Consider the following 22,656-nt stretch of genomic DNA (forward strand, 5'->3'; position numbering starts at 1 on the left):
GCAGGGTGATGAGACTGTGAAATTCCTCCATCTGAGTTTCTTTGCTCCATCTTTCCTGTCTCTGTCACATGCGCAGGCATTGTCAGACGTCACAGAAATAGATGGAAAACACATGGAAGCAGACAGCAACCATCAAAGATGAAAAACAAAACCTTCGCTAGATGGCACACAATTACCATTTAACAACTGAAATGACCCAGTCAGAGCTTGAAGCTACTGTTTCCTCGCCTTTACAGCTATGGATATTAGGTTGTTAACATTTCCATTAAGTCTTATTCCTCCTCTGATTTGGCTCACATTTGCCGTTACGGCTGTTTGATATGGCCATTTGGAGCTGGCCATCAAAGGACAGGCTCAACGCCAGACCGTTTCTGTCCACTCAGGGTAGAGCCAGGCGGACGGGCACAGCTGGCTTAATAAAGGCTAATGTGGCAGTGTTTGTGTGTGCGTGTGTATAACGAGGCCTGTTCTGTCAAACAGATACCCTACCCCAACATCCACACACACACACACAACCCAAAACATGCTGCTGTTAAATGGAACATTAAAGCTTTCATAATCAGCCTGCAAGCTGGCACTGGTGCTGATCCAAATACTGGGAGAGGGGAGCCCAGAGAGAGGGGAGAAAAAGGGAAGGAATGGGGAGAGAAAGAGAGGACAGAAATACAGAGAGAGAAATAGTGTGAAATAGAAAGACACACTTCAGTAGTCACACTTTAATGAAGGCCATTTCACACTAACAGAACAGTGACTGACTGCAAGATCATAGAACAGATGAATATTACAGCTCGAAAACACTGAGAAACAGCACAAAGCGGTGATTCAACAGAAATCCTCAAATGAGATGCTCATCAGTAACGAGCAACAAATGACTTGTGTTGGGTCTGAAAATAACTTCAGAGTTAGGTAACAGCAAACGTTCGATCCAGATTTGTGTTTAGTTGGGCCCGTGCTGCCAGCTCTTCAGATAACAGTTAAGCTGGACAGACATCTTGCAGCTTAAAAGCTTCCAGTGATGAGCTCGCAGAGGTCAGGATTTAAACGCGATGAAGATTTATTTACTATATGCGCATTCTGTTGCCGTTTGGGAGCTGCATGTAACTGGATTACAGTTATCTGAGTACCAAAAAATAATTTGAAAAATGGTAAATGTAAGTCTTTCTGAGTGAAACTGATCTGAAACAGCTTACAATAAGTCATTTTAACATCATTCCGACTCTCTGCAGCATTCTGATACATGTAGTTTGAGGGCATCTCCTCACACACTAAGACAACTTGCTGTCATAGAGCAGTGTAAGTCAGTTTTATACACTCTTTTGGACAATTAATTAGTAATTATTTTCACTTTCAGCTAATTTATTGATTCTTTTATCATTTAATTAATTCATTATTTAGTGTATACAATTTTAGTCACTACTTAGCAGAGCCAAATGGTTTATATGGAGATTTAATCGTTTGATCAGCAGCCAAAACGTCTTAAATCCTAAATTAAGGTCCACATACAAGCCTATTCCTGAGCTTTCAACCACATCTCGCAAACAACTATATCAGTGACAACTAAGCAAAATCTGTCCATTGAGATGGACAGCTAGCTGAAAGCTCTGGAAAAAGCTAGTAAGAGGACCTTTAGCCAAGATTTTTTCAAGTTTCTGGTTCCAAGCTAAACTCAAAAGTCTTCATTATGTAATAGCACAGAAGCAAGCCACTCTTGGTACTGGCTGCAATCAGAAAACATTACAATGCCATGTTACATTACATTATTAAAGCTTAACATTTCAGCCCTGGTTGATGTATATCGACCAATAGGTGGCACAAACACATCATAGCAGCTTGTTTTTTTTTTTTTTGTTTTTTTTAAATCATGTACTTACAACGCTCTCTGGTGCCACAATGTGTAACTACAGCACCGACTATATGTGAATATTAGAATATAGTAGAGCATAAATAGCATGAATATTAATAATATCTGAAGTAATATGTTAGAACTTGAAGGTTTTGTTCCATTCATTATTTATCATTTATCTTGATCAAATAATAGAATGAAGACCCAGGACCTTCTCTGGATATGCCTGCTGTAATTAATCTGACAAAGCCAGTAGACAGGAAAGCTGACAAGCTGCAGACTGTCCTGAACAGACCTTTCCATGTCCACAATATCTCCCAGAAGATGACCCTATGGGTGATCATTCACTGTCCCATAATGCCTGCCCTGGACCACAGCCATGATGATGCCACGCTCTGTCATGTGTTCCTCTATTTTCCACTAATAGTCTGATTCCAAATCTAACTATCACCATATCTTTGTCCTTGCTGCTTTCATAGTCCAGAGACTCACGCTCACACCCACCACACACACACACACACACACACACACACACACACACACACACACACACACACACACACACACCATACTGTTCACACTTTTGGGAGCCTCAAAACTCATTTGTGATTTGGATCCCCCTCCCTAGGCAGTGTAGATAGGTTCAATATTGTTTTGCCCCATGGATAAATGTTATCATTGCCTGGACTAGTGCCAGCCTGCTCAGCAGCCACCCAAAATGAAGCATTAGAGAACAGAATAAAATAGAATACAACAGAATGCAGTGGTTGTACATCTTAAAAGAATTTATGGTCCAATGTTTCAGTTTTCATGAAGCCCACAAGAGTCACATCTCCTCGATTAAAGGTCCTACAGGATACTCTGCACAGCCTCTGTTGTTATCAATATGTAGCAGGTTTGCCATTGGGTAGCATCTCCCCGGGATACAAGCACAGGTTTGGAGGTCGGTCTAAGACCATAATTTGCTCTTCAAAGCAGTTCAGGTTTGTATTTTAGCGATACGCTTAAAAATGAAGCTTTAGTCTTGACTTGTTCCTGGTGGTTTCCATCACTCCACTGTAGCACCAGAGGGCTGTGTAAATAATGCCTTATGTTTCGTGCATCCCTTTGCTAACATTGTCAGATGCAGTCAAGCCTATTTGGAGAAACACACGAGCAGGACCTTGGCTTGACAGAAGTGGCTGTCTATGCATATGGCTGTTTACATTGCTTCATCAACGCATCGCTAAGATGCTACTTCACCAAGCAGAATGCAATGACTTGAGAGGGGGAGAGAGAGGAATACATGCATAATCCATCGCTGGGGTATTTACAGTGTGTGTGTGTGTGTGTGTGTCTGCATGAGAGAGACGGAGCCTGCATGTGCTGTTACATAAACCCTCAGTGACATGCCAGGCAGCTACAGAAACTCAGCCAGCGCACTGCTGTAGCTGCTACTGCTTCCAAGCCTCCAGGGTCTGCACAGATACAAAACACATACACATGCACACACACACATACACACTCATGCCCACACACACTCAATCCCCTCTGTTCTGTAAAATGCATTTTTAATCATCCTCTTGTTACTCTCAGATAGGTCTCTGCTGTGATATTACTGTCACCAAAGCTAAAGAAGTTAGCGCTAATTCTATTTTTAACAATAACTACTGAAACACCTTATTGTAATCTTGTCAGATGTTATAAATAATCTGGTTATACAAAATGTTAAAGTTATAATACTTTTTTTAATTAATTCTATATAATTTTATAATACAATACTTTTTATTGAATGCTTGTGACCCAGCATTATCTATCAGCCCTACTGTATACTGTCACTCTCTTCTAGGTCCAGTCAGATTCTCTTCCTATTCAATTCTATATGGAATGGGGAGAGACACATTCGTGTCTGACCATGAACTGACCCGCCTCCTTTGCCTCACCCCAGAGTTCAGTCTGACTGAATACTGACACACAAAATCACAAGGTTCTGCGGATACAGCATCAAACAGTACCTCAAATGGTAAAACACTGGGTGGATTTCTAACAAAGTGGCTGCTGCTGCAGGACTAAAGTGCACTTGTTGCTTGTTGTAACCACAGGTGTCACCAACATTGAAATTGTAAAGAGTAACTTAGCATCAGCATCAGTTCACTTTTTTGAGTTACTAAATTACACATGTGACTTTATTACACTACCAACTGATCCTGGTCTCATACTCTATTGTTCATTACAATACAGGTTATTTTACTTTTGCCAGATAAAGTCCAGTAATTCTGTCCTCAAGACGCCTTCAAAATCTGTGAAAAATCTGTTGTGCCCTGCAACACTCTGCCCCAAAACTTTCAGGGCTCTTTCATCTTTCGCAGCCACCTCCCACACACCCCAGCCCCGACATATAAATAAAGCAGTGAGCTGGCAGCAGAGTGGAGAGTAGGAGTACGCCACTGAGAAGTGTACTGCACCGAAGTCACCGTCACTGCTTTCAATTTCAGTAAAAGATGCTAGTGAAATGCCCCCTCGCCCACCAGTCGTCTTCTGAGATGCTTCGACTGGTTTGGATTTTAGAGTTCAGAGTACAGTTCTATGAATTCAATACGAATGCCAGATGTTAAAATCTAGGCTGAAACGCATTGGTTTAGGCAGCAGGACAGTTCTGACAGAGCTTTGAAGAGGAGGGTCGAGAGTGTTGGTGATCGTGAGTGACAGAGGGACAGCGTGATAGTGGTGTGTGTATGAATTTAAGTTTAGCTCTTTAAATTCTCCAGAGCTTTGACTCTGATTACCTCACATAAGAAAAACAACAGCTCAAAGCTCGTCTGTGTCTGACGGCTGACGCAATCAAAGATGTTATAATGAGATGAATGTGGCAGGCATCCATCTCTGGCTACACGTGACCTCTGTTTGTGGTCAAGGTCTGTGAGATTGCTTCTGTCTTGACAAAAGCAACCTTACAGACCTGACACTGGGCCTTCAAGAGGAGGGGCCACTCGAGAGAGAAACATAAACCACGGATGATGAGTGGAGTGTGTGCTGGTTATGTGTGTTGGAGGTGGGGAGGAGATTGTCAGCACTTAAAAATGACACCACATACAAACTATAGATTAACCAAAAGGATGTTCAATCTGCTTTGAATGGCTGGCTGGATATCCCTCTTGTCCATTATGAATGTTTGTGCACTTTCCAGAAATCAGCCTAGATTCCTGGACAGTGCACAATCATTCAGCTTGTGATTTAAGAGGAATTTGGAGCAGACCTGTCCCTGACCCTGGTTTATCTGTGGTTACAAAACACCCATCTGGCAGCACTAATTCTGCACGAGGGGTGTTAATCACAGCACAACAGCAGATGGCACTATTGAGCGTGGAAACATATTTCATGCCTCGGGCAAGGCGAGGAGAATAGTTATTGGCATTGAAGGAAGGAATGAGCTGAGGAGACTGCTATAAGAGGTTAATACATCAGACTGACTAAATAGCAAAGTTTCCTGTTAATAACTCAGATCAATAACCATCCATTCTGCTAAAAAGAGAGGTATTTATCAACCCATCAGCACAAAAAAATGTCACGTCTGGTGCATTCTACCAATGCCATTTTTCTGCCTTTTCAATATAGACTCTGATCTAAATCAGATACAGAGAAGCAGCCAAGCAGGGCAGGAAGCAGAGTCTGACTCACTGCTGGCTGCCAGGTTTGGCAGGTAGACCTGAGGGCTACCCCTCTGCTCCTTGTGACGCAATTCAAAGCGAGGCAGAAAAACAGAAAAAGGAGAGGACCTGCTCGCTTTATCTTCACTTACCAGTGGTGTGTCCAGAATGGCTAGTCTCTTAAGTGCTCGCAAGATAAATCCACAGGAGCTTGTGCAGTTTGAAGCCACCTTTTAAAAAGCTCATAATCGGCCTGTGAACTTCTACTGCTCAGCTGGGGCAAAAAGACAGCACCATAGAGGAAGAGTGGCAAGGGAAACATAATGTGAGATGTAGCAATGTGTGTTTGTGTGAGAGAGGGAGACAGTGAGAAAATACCACATGACAAAATGCAACACGCAACCTCCTTTGGATCTTCTCTGGATGTCTACAGTATGCTGCATTATTTACACTGCGCATCCTTCCTACACGACTCATCAAACCTCCTTGGCTATTTCTCCTCAAGCATAAATTCAGCATTCATGGCTGCTTGATTATGTCTGAGTCCGTGTGCGTGTATAAAATACCCTCACACCTCACAAACTGCATGCAAACATTTATGTGTTTGTACTTCATGCTGCCTCAATGTTATTTCCATCTGACTTAGAGAGAGCTAAAACACCCACAAGATGTCTAAATGGCTCATATCATCTCCCTCATATCTGAGTCCGTTTATAAAAGTCAAGGATATTGGGATATTATTTTAATGTGTATTTTATTCTCACCCTGAGGTGCATGCAAATATAGAACTAGCTGTATTCTCGTGGCATTGGGACCCACAAGAAACACAACTGTCTGTGACCCATTTTAAGCACACCTGCACCATAAACAGTTTGCAGTTTTGCCAGTTGACTGTTGTAAGTGATTATCAGTGCTTCTGATTTTGTTGTGTAGGGTATTAATATTCTGCATTAAGATCAATGGTACTGACTTTTCTCTTTACCTGAGGGGTAACTGGGCAACAAGTCACTTATCCTGTAACATACAGCTGCCCTCTCTCTTTCACATTAGATTCATTTATTGTGACAATTCCATGTGTCATGAGACATGATCTTGTTGCCTGTGTAGCTAAGAATACATCATTTATTTTTTACAATCTTTCTATGATGTGTGATCACAAAGTTCCAAGACTATTCCTGATGCACATTAAGATTATGCACAGACAGACCTAAGAAGGCAGGTCTGATCAGGAGCATGACAAAGAGCATGTTTTTTGTCTTCATTCACCATGAATTCATCCACCAGGGTCAGACCATCAACCCCAGTTCTACTGCACCGTTCTGAGGCATCTGAAGGAGGACATTAGGTGCAAACAACTGATTCGGTGCTGATGCAGTGCTGTCTTTGTGGTTTTGTTCAGATTAGCCTCCATAATTAAATGTTTCTGATCAAATATATTTGAAAAAACAAGCTCTCTGTATGCTGTTATCTGGCAGCCATATTATCTGATATACTGTACCCATGGGGAATGACATTTAGATGTTATTGGGTAAGAGTCACTCGCAACTTAACCACAAATGGATTTACACAACTTTACTAATGTGTTTATCTAACTGCCGAAATCATATAGATGCAATTAAGACACCATCTGAACCGTAACAAGAGCTGTAATGTTATTAGTATGACTTTGTGGCAGAATAAAGCCTTTAGCTTTCACTGCTCTCATGATTTTGTATCCCCACCGGTCATGTTTTCCCATTCTTCATCTCTCAGAACAGTTTTATTCTTTCAAGCAGATAGCCATGTTAAATGATGCTGGTAGAATAGCTGAATCAGTGAGGACAAATGAGAACGCATGAATTAAGTCTCTGATCTTGAATAATAAGACAGTTACTTCAGGAAGTGGTCTATTGCCGGGTCTACAGCACTGTTAATATTGAGCATATTTTCAAAAGTGTTAAACTACTATATTTTATAACTATCAATATGGTGGACCATAGTTAGCAGACAAAACAAAAGCTAACAACAAGGAATGAGAATAATCACAAATGTCACAAAGATGAGAATAAAAGATAAGGAGAGCTGGAGAGAAGGGAGGGGAAATCCAGGCTCCTGATCTAATAATGTCCTATTCCAAAGCACTACAAGCTGGGAGGAGGAGGCAGGGCCAGGCCATTGATTGACTAGGCCCATTTTATTTACAGAGTAAATAAATGCAAGAAGACCTGACTTGACCTCGAGTGCATATTTAAATCCACCTGATATCTTGGTATAATTTATGTACTCAAACTTCCAGTGTAGTATTGGCCAAATTAAATACTGCAATGTGACAATAACACATACCTTATCCTATTCTCAATGATTTTGTCACCTGTGCAGCTAAGAATACACCCTTTATTTATCACAATCTTTCTATTCATGTGTGATAGAAATGTACATACAACAAATTCTCTGTGCTTGTATCTTTCCACATGAAGGTCAAAGGTCTGACATTTAGGGATTCAGTCTTTCTCATGGGTGGATGCTTGCTGACACTGTGGCTTGAGCCCTTGTTAACCAGTAGAGGGTCATTATCACTACCACTGTACCATGGAATTTAAACCTGCACTGTGAGTAATGGCTTTGTGGCCCATTGCCCTCACCAAACTGTGATAACTGGTTTATTCATACAAAGGAAGTGCTCATGGTTACACACAGCTCAATCTGAATATGCCAACCCCCCCCCACAGACAGGCCATATTATCTTACTATGTGCATCCTCTTCCCTCCTTTCCTTGCTCACCTCAGCTGCAGCAGTGAGACTGAGAGCTGAATAATTCAATTATAACTTCAAGGTCCAGTGTGAGACACTGCAAAGAGGCCAGAGAGCAGCTGATAGGGCGAAAGCAATTCGTTTTTTTAAATCTAATCACCCGTCCATTTGTTTATGTGTCCTTTTCCTCCATTATATCTCACTTCTGACACTCATCTCATCTGCAAATGCTAACATAAACACTGTCAGCAATTAACACCAATTTTCTGTTCTAAAAGACTGGAGAGAATTCACGGTGGAAAAAACACTGTTTGTCTTTGAAAATTACAGTCTGCTAATTCACAGTCAGATTCCCCTCCCTCTGTGCTTTCTAAACATTGTAAACTACTCACCATCATAATGAGTGAGTCATTTTGTCCACAGTTTATCATTTCCATTTGTGTGACTCAAATTTTCTGAGCTCATCTGATGTCTGATTGCCTTCTAACTGGAATAAAAAGTCAGGATTGTTTGTGTATTTGAGCACAGTGCAATGCATAAATGGTTTTCAGTTCAAGTGCTTCATGTTGTTAAAGCACATAAACAGAATTTCTTGCCTTTCAGGAGCCATCATGTGCAGCACTCAGCTTTTTCTGTGTGTATGTATGCCTGCCTTGTGACAGCGATGGAGAATGGCATGAGAGCTTCTGAGATGACAAAAGCTATTTTTAGTGTATGGCAGGCACAAGCCCACTTGGATGAAGAGGAAGGGAGGTGAGAGAGGAAGTGGGCAAAGAGAGAGATGGAGGAAAGGACTGACACAGTAGAAAGGAAAAATGGAAAGAAGAAGAAAGTGAGATATAGAAAAAGGGGTAGGGAGAATTTACATCACAAGCTTTGCAGTGCACCCTCACCCCAACAGCCATATGCATTCGCAAGTGTACACATATACCCACACTGTCAGGTGACCTATACTGGTGCCAATAAAAAGACATAAATAAACTGAAATAATAAATAAATAATAAAATGGTATAAATACTGGGTTGCCATATTATCACACCAATGTCTGGTGTGAGGAGATACACTGAGAACTTACTCATACCTGTCCTTAGACTAGGGTTGGACTGATATTTCCATGTTGTCTTTTTGCAACTTTGAGTGAAACCGTATTATCATGGTATGATCATATGTAATGTTGGACAAAATTGTGATACTGTAGTTAAAGGTGCTATATATAAGTTTTTGCTGTGGCTACATAGCTAACGTTAGCATTATTTTGCAAGTTCAGCATCAAACTTTATTTCTTAACTCACCAAGAGCTGTCTCCAGTGTCTCCACCAATATTAACTCTGATTTTACTTCTTTTTCCATCACTTTTTTTTTCACTTAAGTTAGCATGCTAACTGGCTAACCCGGCCTGTTCGTGGAGTCTGCTCTCATTCCAATATGAGAGGATGAAAATGTAGTGTACTTTAACCTCTTGTGAATGCAATGATGGCTAAAGTTTATGGTAAGTAAACAGCTGTTAATGCTAATGTTGGCTATATAGCGACAATAAAACTTACATCTTGCACCTTTAAGGAAGTATTTGTTTGACATTACCATCTATTTGTCAATTACAGCTTGACCAATAAAACAGAATAGTATGTCTGAGTAGGTTGCTGGATAATGGGTCTTTCAAATAATTTACTGTAGAGACGAATTTTGAAAAAGTTAATTTTGTGCATCTCTGAATTCCTGGAGTTATGTAACTCTACTCTGTGACCCTCCTAGGCCTTTAGTAAAAAATCTTAAGCCTGACAGAAAAAATAATGAGGGACAGGGATAAGTCCAAGTTGGCTGCTTTGTATGATTAAATGCTGCCCTTCAACCTTGTTCAAAGTATCCACTCGTGTTTGGTCTTATTTTTCAACTGTAAAATGTTGTATTTATGACATATCTTCTTCAAAATGTAAAATTTGCAGATGTATTTTATCATGTTTTTGTTATTGTCAAATATTGGTATCAGCTTCAAAATCCAATATTGGTCGGAATGTAATGTCAGCAATGGGTCAAAGTTTATTTTACTGAACACCAGTTTAGTTATAATTTTTGGTGATTTTGGATAGGCTTTTTCAAAATTCGTCTCTACAGTAAATTATTTGAAAGACCCATTATCCTGCAACCTACTCAGACATATCCATTATATCAACATCAGAAAAAACTAATTAATATTAATTAAATTGTTATCATCTGGCTGTGTGTGTCACAGCATTACTGAAATGAACATGCTCAACAAACTTTCCTTGTATAGCTAAAAACTACCCTCTGTTTTGAGGCAGAGCCACAGCTCCACTGTATACCACTTCTTTCCAAAATATTACAAAACAATTTTCCAAACAACTCATCCTGGAAAAAGGCAGGCCTTGAAAGCTAATTTTTCATGCCAGCCTAACACTGCATCTCTTCTGTCTGTCTTTTGTCTCCTGTGATCAGGTGACATATGTTTCCTCACAGAAACAGGCTGTTGGCCAGATGATGTCAGTGGCTGTCTGTCGCTCCATTTACCTTCACATCATTGTGCCCGGCGATCTGTCTCTCTGTCTGTCTGTCTGTCTCAGAAAGCAAAAGGGAATCTCACAGTCAGTGCTGCTGAATGGTCAGTGGTGCGCGCACACACACACACACACACACACACACACTCCACACCCGTCAACAGCAAAGCCTTGAGGCTTTGTAAGCGAGATGCAACAGAGCATACATCTATATTCAGGTCAGCATCTGTGTGTCTGTGCCTATGTGTGTGTGTTGATGTGTGCGTGGGCCAGTGTCACAACAATGCTTCCAATCTACAGCAAGGCCATTCTTCTCTTGCCCTTTATATCACATCTCATCTAAAGCAACAAACCAGGAGTTAAATGTTCACATTCATGTTCATTTTAAGATGTTGTATTTTTTTTCTCTAACCTTATGTATGATAATACTAAACTATGACCTATGACCTCCACGGCTTTATAAAACATGCTCTCTCAACAGTTTGATGTTTTCCAGGCCTGCACAGAAACCACGACAGCAACTGCAAGTTAAAATATAAAATTGCTTCCTCTTTTCCTGTATTTCCAAGCATGTGTTCACCATAGAAACAATAACAGAGTAATATGAGGAGGAGACAGAGTTGCTGTGTGTACCAGAAACCATAATGAAGTCCATTATACTGATGTTAAAATGCTACCTCATCACACTAACAATAACAGAACACCAGCTGGCAGGAGACCAACAGAACTAATGCTCATTTCATGTTACTGTCAACCAACATACTAATTGTACACATGGACACACAACATATACAACAGGTCTAACAGTTTATCTTTTTGAGTATTTTCCCATTTTACACAGAAGAGTAATATATTGTGGGTGTCCATGGGTCACTGTTAAATGTGTGTGTGTGTGTTCAAGGCTATCTGCGAGTGTGGCTGCTGTCTCTGCATGCATCAAGCTTGAGAAGAAAATCTAGTGACAAAATCTATCACCTTAACATTTCAGGGAGCGTCGTTATCCTGTTACAAATGGCTCCCAGAGCGGCTGGCGTGTCAGGGATGAGAAATTTCACACGCTGTGGCATGCAAGAGCTTGAGTGTGAACTGTCACGGAAGCCAGTCTTCCATTTTTATGCGACTGTCTGGCATTGGCAAAGCCACTATAAGTGAAAATCCACAGGGGAAACAACAACCTGCGGCAGGTCAGCTTAATGATTCTGGATGGCTCGACCAGGATTTATGAATAGTGACACTCCCCTTACAAAGCTAAAAACAAGACAAGGTGTCATCACACAACTTTGACACTCAAATTTGACCAATAGCCATCTTGATAATGCTGACCTTTGAGGAAACAGTCCAAATTAAAGGAAGCTATTGTAGCTTATTAGCTGTGTTGCTTCATCCACAGATATGAGCAGTAGCATTCAAGCTAACGAGCATGCTAAGTGACAGTTTGCAAGTTCGCTAACTCTGGAGGGAGACGGAAACTGAATTAAATACCAAAAACAAAATGCCAAGGGGAGTAAATGGCACAGAGCTTAGAAAATAGAAAGTGACAGTCAATTACGACTTTTTAATGCTAGCCCGTTCTCAGCAGGTAGTGAGGTTGTCAGCTACAGCGGTCTACCAGCTAGCCATGTTTGGAGTTTGATTTTTGCTTTGACTGGAACCGTGGGAATATTTTTTATAAATAGCTAAAGAAGCTTTGGTGGGTGAGGTTTTTTCACTCAAAAGTCACCTCATCCATCCATCCATCCAATATGCATTTAAATAAGCTATTCCCTTTGAATTTACCATATTAATCGCCACTTAAATTGTCTCATCATCATTTGGAAACCATTTCAATTCATCAAATTCAATCTATCTTAATGCATCTGTCTATTTAACCATACTGCTGAATTCAGCACTTCATCTAGTAATTCTTAAAATACATATATGAGCAATCTAACTGAGGAAGAACTGAGATCCATTACTTTTAATGAGTTCTTTAATAATGATACACCAAATAATTCAGGACCCCCCAGGTTTGATCAAATGAAACTGTATGAGGTGATAATACTGGCAACACGTATGTAAAGAAACACTGTAGATTGCTACAACACAGTATCAAATATGAATATTACAGACTACCCTCAGGTACAAATTCTTATTATTTCCAGCTGATATGCTTTCTCTCCCTTCAGTTTCTTCCTCTTTTCCTGTTCTTTGATACCACTCCTGCTCAACTCTCCATCTTTCCCCTCCTTTCTCCTGCCTTTCACAACCTAAAAGATAATTACCTCCACAAAGGCAGCAGGAATCAAAGGAGTGAGAGACAAAGGACAGAGGGATTTAAAAAAAAAAAAAAGCAAGAGAACAGTCTGTCTATGTCCAACCAAAACAATGTATTAACTCCAGGCGGGCAGACGAGTGGAGGTAACAGTGCATTTAGCGACATGGCAGAGAGGGCTTCTGGACAACTGTCACAGGTGCAGATCTGTGCAAACGTGGGGAGATCTGAAGGCGCGGGGACGAACGTGGGACTGTAGAAAAATAAAGATCTCGGTACACAGGTGTAAACCTGAACTCAGCCTATCTCACGCATGCATGTACAGTGAGGACAGAGACTCATGCACTCACATATTCACACACAGCTCATCTCGTACACTTCACATCACTGTTGCATGACTCTGTTGGAGCTAATGACTAATAAATAATGTATACACACTTTGTTTCTCTTGCTTTCTTTTCCCATCTCTGCCCCTCTCTGTTTCTCGCTTTCAACCGACGCAAACACACTGTTCCGTCTCCCTCTCCCTCCTACTGAACATATGACCCCCCTACCACACTTACAGACAAACACACACACAGTCACTCTTCACAGGAACAATCTGTCCCGTTAATGTGAGGTCATGGCAGAGCGTTTTTCCACTTATCAGCCCTCTGGATTTAAATAAAGCCCTATCACTGATACACTGTTGCCTGGAAACACAATAGGATACATCAATAATGGGATTTTCCTAGAAGCCTACAAGACCCCTTTAGATGTGAGCTGTATTGCCCCCTTTGTGCAGCTGCAGATTTTCCTGCCACTGTTGCTTGCACACCGTCGTATTTTAGGGGATATTCTGTCTGATCTCTTTTGTGTTTGTATCCTTCTAATAGAGCTGCCAACTCTCTTATTTCCCACGAGTCCAGGTTATTTTTATAGTTCAATTTTAAAAGGATTTTTCAGTAGGTTTTAATGGGACAAATTGGTCCAAATGGAAAAATTTCATTCCTGGTGATGACAGATGTGCTTTGTTCAGATTTTTTGGGGTTTTAAACCATGGAAGCCATACTTTCACTTATTTTTGATATTTCAACAACATTTTTTCTCTGCTGGTCGCAGCTGACGCATGAGATCCAGTGGCATTTAGTGGAAGTGCAGCCATAACCCCAGTGCCCAAGCGTGCCTTATGTAACAGCAGCCCCCTCTGGTTATGAGGCATTTCCTGGCATCAGTGATAAAAGATTAATGCCTATTCTTACACTACTCTGCGCTTTCTTCCATGAGAACTCTTAATGTAACTGCAAGATATGGACATACAGTACTATTATGTATTCAGTATTATAGATTAGATTAAACTGATTCACAGTCATGGCTTCCTGTAGGTAGACAGGGCCTCATGCATCTGCTTCAGAGCTGCCACTTGTGTAAATGTATTTTTCTATTACAATTAAATAAATTAAGGTTAGTGTGTCACAGCTGAACCATTGGATGTGCCTCATTTCGAGCCAGGAAAAAACCTGTTAATTGATTTTTATTATTGGGAGCAGACAGAAATATTAGTTACAGCTGTAGAGGCACTCTTAGTAGTGGTGAATTTTTGATCAAATCTAAATCTTTAAAGCCATTTAATGCTATTTTATTCTCATTTCTCTTCCATTATGAGATCATCATTGTTTCAATGAATGTGTCCCTCCCTCTTTTACGAGACTATATGAATAAATCATGGCATAAATTCACACTGCTGTGTCAGAGGTAATGAGATACGGTAGGCTACATATTAGCATGAGAAGATAATCATCTGAGCGCCTCTGATATCTGGCTCTCTGCTGGTTTTCTGCCCAGATACAGGACGGGCAAATGGGAACATGGCAGGATGCCTGCTAAAATCTAGCAGGGTTTATAATGGGAATGCAATTTCCCTCAATGGTTTTTGTGGTGATTCAGAATATATTCATGTGACCCCAACCAACCCCGCTAATACCAACTGTGGGAAAACCCACTTAGAAGGCATTTTGTTGATCTATTTAAAATTGCCAAATGGCTAATAATTGACACTGATGCTTCTGCTATGATGATCTGATACTATGACTGGTGCTACTGTTGCATCTTCTATTATTTCTACAGCTGTTACTACAGCTACCATTGATTATTACACTGGTTGCAAATACACTACTACAGCCTGTCCTCATGTGAAATTTGTTCTTATTTGGACTACAAGTGAATCACAGAAATGAGAACTGAATGAGTAATTTTAAAAAATTCTTAAAAAACTCAATAGACCCTACCTGGCCAATTTAGCAACCTGGCAAATTAAGCAACACTGTAAAATGAAACCCAAGCATTAACAAACAAATGAGACATTAGAGGTGCTATGTGTACATTTTTGCTATTGCTACTCAGCCAGCATTAGTGTTAACAGCTGTTTACTTCAGCCAATGTTGCATTTACAGCACAGGAGCTTAGAATACTACTATTACTATTTCTTCATCCTCTCATGTAGGACTGGATGCTACAGTGACTCATTATTGCAAAGTGGCATTGTGTGACAGAATGGGCTGGGGCTAGCTGGTTAGCATGCTAACTTAAGTAGAAGAAAAGTAATGGAAATAGAAGCAAAACCGGTTAACATTAGTGGTGCTTTGCACTGCTGGAGGCATCTCTTGACGAATAATGAAGTTTGATGTTTCTTTAAGACTGGAACATAAAAAGCTGTTAATACTAATGTTGGCTATGTAGCAATAGTAGTTGGCTATGTAACAAGAGCAAAACTTACATATAGCACCTTTAAAGCTGAATTTAATTTTTTGCATTTTCCTGCAACTTTAATTTTCAAGTTTTTCCTTGCGACTCTCGCCTAGTGCTTGCTCATGGTGGGAATTGTTGAATCTCTCTACATAAATATTTTAAGACAAAGAGCACGGTCTAGACCCGCTCTATATGAGAAGTGCTTTAAGATAACTTTTGTTGAATTGAAAGTGTCCAAAAAACATCGGTCAGTACTATTTTAATCAGACCTCACCTTGACTCAAAAAGTCTGACCAAGAATTTTACCAATTAGCTTTGCAGAAACGACCAACTATATTACAAGTTTATACAACTTCTAAAAAATTTAGAAATTTTCAGAAGGTCAGAAGGAATCAACCACCTTTACAATATATTCACAGCTAGTATTTCTTAGTTCTGTGATGTTTAATGTAGCTAATATTTTCTATTCTGACACTATGTTCTTCTCTGCTGAAGTCTAATTAAATGTGTTTTATTTAATACCACTCTGCTTTTGGTCTATTCGTGGTGGACTGGACCCTATTCCTTTCTGACCCCAAGTCAGATCTATATGCTCAGAGTCTGTCTGTCTGTCTGTGCGTGTGTGTGTGTGTGGTAAGCGCATAAAGAGTGCTGAAGCATACGTGTGTAATCCATCAAGTCTGTTGCCAGCCAGAAAGTGAGTCAGTGGAGCTTCACCTTGACATAGAGCTGCTGGAACTCCTCCAGGTTGAGTCGGCCGCTGGGACAGTCCTTCAGGAATCCCTTGTACCACTGCTTCAGCTCATGTTCATTAAACTCTGTGTTCTTCACCAGGTCCTCCATCACTTCAGGGGTCAGCTTGCTGTTCTGTTTCCCCATTTTGCCTGCAAAAAAGGATGGCACAGGGCACAGACACACACACACACACACACACACAAAATGAATAATGTTAGGCATCTTTCAATTAATACAGAACACAAAGAAGTGCCTTTACCTGATGTAAACCTCCAGTAAAAGTCTGCAGGGCGTTTGGAAGAGTGATTCATCAAGGCTGAAAACAGATTTCTGGAGAACTGTGAAAGTGCAAACCAAAGCTCTGTCTAAAAATAAGCTTTAAAATGAATGGACTGTAATAAGAGGCACCAGAATAGTGCCACATGTTGGAAATGAGTCCTATTTTGTGTCTTCGTCTTGGGTAACAGGGTCAGTTTGTAAAACATGCAGCTCTCTTTTTCTGTCTTTCTTTGAGCAGCTGCTTGTCCTAGTTCTGTTTGTTTGTTGTTTTCTAGAGGAACTCTGAACCTGAACCTGAAGAGGTTTTCAGCCCAATAAGTTCATTCTGGGAAAAAAAATACTATCAATTTGTTGTAAGGAAAAGTGATTGTCCTGCCTTTTTTGTCAGTATTGCAAATGATTATTCTAAAGACCCAGCATATTCAAATGGTATTTTTTCTCTATCATAGCGATTTCCTATTGTAGCCTTTAGCAATTTACTTTCCAAATGGTAAGCATCTCACTTTCAAACAAAACTCAGAATTTTAGAATGGGCAATAATGACATCTTGAAGTACTTGGCCCACTGTGCCTTTTTATTTTTTTATTTTTGGAAAAACTCAAGTGTGTTTTAATGTCCCTTAATTTCTCCAATGCAGCTGTTTGCACCCAGCTGCCTCTGTGTCTAGCTAAATTGTATCTGCACAGTGCTGATGCTGCCACTTTATGGCCTTGATTAGTTCATTAACCACCCCCTAATTATCATAATTTGCAAAAGATGGTTAGAGTTTTGGAACATTTCTACGTTTACTCTCTGCTGAGATGTTTTATTAGTACCTCTTTAGCTTGAAAAGACCGAAGGGGGGATGTGAAGCAGCAACAGTATGTGTGGTGCCAATTTGTCTCTGCAGGCACTGGGGTGAGAAAAGGAGACTCAGGCAACCATCCAAGAGGTGCTGCAGTCATATACTGAGGCCTGCCATGCTGCAGGGTTCTTACTAAGCTCCATTTCTTAAAGTGACCACTTTCCAAAGCGTGTCAGAAGGTTTGAGAATGATTGTGAGCCTTAGGTTTTGTTTTTTGGTTTCAATTTATTTCAATATGCAATTAAAATCAACAATACACAGACACCTAAAATTCACCTGAGATAGACAGTGCATCAGTTTGCAGCCTGTTTTTAATGCCAATGTCACATTATTGTTGTGTGGTAATGACAATGCCAGCAGGGACTGTTTTAAACATTCTCCCTGTGGTGCTTTCTAAGACACTCCAACATCCAACTCTGAGGTTGGCTGCCAAACAGCAACCTTGTTACTGCAAGAAATTACTAAATTAACACAGTGATTTTCACAGCATCCAAGCTTGCTTTCTGATCATCTTTTGGGTTTGATTTTGTCACAACTTTGTGCAGGAATGCATTTCAGCAGCCAACTGCTTCCAAAACTGTTTCAGAAATGGTCCCTGCTTACAACTCCATTGCTATGGGTCAATAACAATAACTACTCCATAAAAATAAAGTAGGGGGGTCCTCTGTGATGCCTAATCTTACGCAAACCTCTGGAAATTTATGCTCATACTGTAGTGAAATTAACAGAAAAATAATAAAATAATAAAATGCAAGTAATACAGGACATACTGTCCTTATTCATGATTTGTCATTAATAGGCTAAACCATACAACACACATTTACAATAGTATAGTACTTTATAGCAACAGTTCAGCATTTTGGAAAAAAACACCTATGCACTCACTTTCAGTTTCTGAGAAGATTGCTACCACTCTCATGTTAGCTTAGCATAGAGACTGAAACTGGGAGAAACAACTAGCCTGGCTCCATCCAGTGGTGTTTTTTAAAAAGGCTTTAAAAAAGGTTTTACTGGAGTTATAGTTAGTTAACTACTTTGACTATTAGTGGTAGGATTCTGGCTAGGCACAGGGACTCCACTGGTTGCCTGGCAAGCCATGATGATGATAAGACAGAATATTGGGTTTTGTTACCTGTGGACTGGGTCCAAAGCTGTTTTCTCCCAGGCGTTATACTAAACTAATCTAAGTGGGTGCAGCATCATATTTAGCATGCAGATATGAGAGTGGTATAAATGTTCTCATCAAAGACAGAGAATAAACATATTTTCTAAAATGTCACAAGATGTCTTGAAGCCCCTATTCTGTTCTCAATGCCTGTCTGAGCAGGGAGTAGAGTTTATATTGCTTCATGATGACAGATGACAGTCTTTCTTCATATAGCCCCCATTTCACAGGGGTCAAACTACTGTATATAAGAAAGTTGTGAAATTGAGGTGTGGGGAAGGTCTGTGTATGTGTGTGTGTGTGTGTGTTGTGGGTATATGCAGTTGATCTAATTTGGTCGTCTACATTGTTGACAGAGAGTGACAGCAGTGCAGAGAGTGACACATTGGATAATAAAAGTTAATCTTTGTGAATTGTAGAAAGAAATGAAACATTTCCTCATTTCGCAAAGACCTCTGGAACCTTTGAAAGCAGCTCAGACAGTCGCAGGGACACAATCTGGGACCCATTTGTCTAAGGATGAGAGATGTGCTTTGCCCTGAAATCCACTTTGGAAAAATGCTCTCAGCCAGGCACAGTCATGACCAAAGTTCACAGAGGAACTCTGGATTAATAATGCACTAAACTGAAGTTCAAGTTATGTAATGACTAATCATTCATCTTCACCACCTGTGAAACAAATGGGCAATACAGCAAATACCTTCATTCAACTTATTCTAAATGAAATCGCTGCATGTACGACAGAGTCTATATTGTCCATTATACCCCAACCAATCCATCTTGATCGGCATGCAGTGCATACAGATCTGTGCTGCAGTTTCTTAAAGGTTGGCCTGACATGTACAGCTATCAATACACAGGCAATAAGCTAATATTGCCACTGTATCAACCTGGATGATTCATTGCTCTTGCTTCTTTGTGCATCTCCCTTTGCAGAAGATCTGGGCTTCTAAAAGGTCTCCCTCCCTTATGGAGTTAAAAACTCAACAGATGGATGCCCTCACTATCAGCTGAGCCAGTGAAAGCCCTTGATGAGGCTGATGCCCACCAAAAAATGTCCCTCCAAGCTCATCTTTGATGAATTAATTAGAGATAAGCTGCATTTTCAACCTACGTGCGAACATGGCTGAATGCCATCTCAACTATTCATCATTAGTTTTCAAGAGGCTTTTTGATTACCTGTATTTGTACAAATCAAGACTCTATTCTTTTTTCTTCGTGACTCCACAAATATAAGCAAACAACAATGTCTCAGCTCAGGAAGCCTTGATTACTAAAACTGATGCTCACATTAAATACTGTGGATATCATGGGAGCTCAGGTCATTTACGGAGCTAAGACTCTTCGGTACATAAAGCCACAGCATCATAACATCCCATTCATCCAGACTTCTTCTACACTAGTAGCCCTGGACTGGCAGGCCAACTAGTACCACGGCCTTTGTGTGAGGAGGCTGTCCTCTGTCTGGTTGTTATGAGACAGATTATGCAATATGACCACACAGAAGTGTCCAGATAACATCTTACAATGTCAAAAAGGAGCCTATCAAGAGCACAAAAAACAGTGTGTGTCAGTGTGACCCACCAAGCATTCTTGGTACATTCAGTTGTACAATTTTATCATTCATAACTGACCCTGTGATCCTTCAACTGCAGTTCCATTGTGAAAATCGACAAAATTGGTGTTCTGAGATTTTCAGCAACGACTGTAATCACAGAGCAGCAATGGATCAGCACAACAGCAAAACCACAGCTTCTGGCAGACATAAAGTACAATACTTAGACAAATCATCCTTTTTCCTTGAGAACACAAGCCCATGGCTGTCTGACTCATGAAGCATTCACTCTTTGTCATATGTGAAAATGATGCTACAATGTTCACAGAAGGAACCAAAACACTGAAACCCCTTGCGTAAATGCTTCTCATTCTCAGTTTTATTTTTTCAACAATGATGCATGACAGTTTTCTTTTTTCTGCCGGGCTGGGGAGCAGGGGGTGGGGTGGAGGGGGGCATGTTAGAGACAGATTTTTAAAAAGAATTAAAACAGCAGAGGTGGAAATATCCTGACTTTTAGTCCCCCAAAAGTATCTTTCAACAGACAATGACAAACACGAGTTTCCATATTTGACATTAAAAATAAGCTATTTCTTAATGGACTTTCCTGGACTACCCCTTTAACAAATCATGTTGACTTTGTACTCTTGTAATACAATTTCTCTCCTCTCTTTATTTGTACAAGCACAAAGCAACGTACAAAACATCAAATCAGTCATTTAAACCAGCAAATAACCTTGGGAAATCTTCTCTGAGTTTTAATTTTAAATATTAAAGTATTCACAAATTACCTTTCCCTGAAAGATTTTGTTACTACACTAGAACACAAAAAAGTGCTCACCTCCCAAACACACTACCCACTTAAATATATTCAGTATATTCTTGTTGAATAAACGCTACCAGCCCCAGCACACAATATCATCAGGTTATGTAAGAAGCAACTAAATAATTCTGTCCAAATATCTCATATGAAAATATAAAGAAAATCTCTCAGTACTGCAGTGAAACTGAGGAGGCAGTGCACTCTGACAGCGAGCTGCTAACACTTTTCTGTTACAATATAGGCTGTCGAACAAGATGGCCTGAGCCTGAAGACGGCAGCTGCAGCAGGAGACAGATGTGTCCCAGGAGAAATGTGAGCACAAAATGTGTGATAGCCTGGCCATTATGTCACTGTGTGTGTGTGTGTGTGCTACAAATGCAAAGCAAATGCATGTGTATTTATACAGCATATGTACAGTATGTGAATTAGTGCATGTGTTCATGTTTACAGGATATGTGCATCTCCAACTGGTCGTAAATACAAGTATGTGCAACATGTGTGTAAGACTGCATGTCTCTTACTTATCTTTACAGACTGAGTACATTTGTGTATTTGTGCGCACTTTGCATCCCAGGACAACAGACATCATTAAGAATTAAGACTAAGTGCTGCATTTCAAGGCATCACATGCACATTATGAGCATATTGTGAGCATATATGATGCTGCAGCAGCACACGACATCGAAAACCTTGGGGAAGTTTCTGACGGAAGCTGCAAACCTCCTGATGTGGTACTAAATGTTCATTCACTTCTAATATGTTCACAGTGCGCTCACAATAGCTCACGCTGCATCATAATGCAGGTGTTACTCACTACTCTGTCTCCCCTCATTCATGCAACAAGCAGCAGGGCTGAACCTGCATCTGTGTTGTATCAGTGCGCTGCTGGTGTCCCAGCTTTACGTCACAATCTGAGCTATTTTGCCATATGACACAAATGTTTATATAATAAGATCCAATTACTTACCAATTACACCACGGGGAAAGGATTTATATTTAGCGATTCATTTATGGTGTTCAAAAAGGCTACCTAACACTTAAATAAATCACACATTTTTTAATACCACCCCCTCTGCTCACTTTTTATAAAACGTGCAACTGCACAACCTTTAAAGTGACGCAAGTGGCAACATGGTATGTTGGAGTGATTTCAAAACATCATCTTCCTACACATTTAAAATATTCTTGTTAAAGACTTTCATTTTGTGTCTGTATGATTTTGAAGGCCCAGATCAGCTGTATCAAATTCCCTCTCTCCACGCACCTTAAATTTTCGATCATTTTGTCTCCCGTACTTTTCATTCTCGTGGCAACATCTGCACTGTAATTCTTCAAAGCTGCCTACGAGCCCTGTCACTCTCGTCATCTGTTCTATTACTGTTTACCATGTCCCTTGCAGAGTGCAATGAATAAGAGATGGAATGAAGACTATCTTTAAATGTAAGACGATTAAACAAAATCTCTCCACTCAGCGATCACTCAATCGCTCGTTGGCGGCCAAGAAATGTGATAACGCTGAAATTCCTTTTACATTCTCCAGCTAAATTTTCACTGTCTGTACACC

General features: G+C 40.2%; 1 protein-coding gene across 1 annotated transcript in view; it reads right to left on the minus strand.

The window, feature by feature from the left end:
• The window catches only part of vsnl1a (visinin-like 1a), a 32,214-nt gene that overhangs the window by 7,743 nt on the left and 1,815 nt on the right, over nt 1–22,656 (minus strand). The window contains exon 2 of the mRNA XM_018694759.1: nt 16,409–16,575. Within this exon, the coding sequence (XP_018550275.1) occupies nt 16,409–16,570 (162 nt within the window). The 5' untranslated portion in view covers nt 16,571–16,575. The remainder of the gene's footprint in view (nt 1–16,408; nt 16,576–22,656) is intronic.

This window comes from Lates calcarifer, linkage group LG7_1 (genome assembly GCF_001640805.2).
Source record: "Lates calcarifer isolate ASB-BC8 linkage group LG7_1, TLL_Latcal_v3, whole genome shotgun sequence".
NCBI lineage: Eukaryota > Metazoa > Chordata > Actinopteri > Centropomidae > Lates > Lates calcarifer.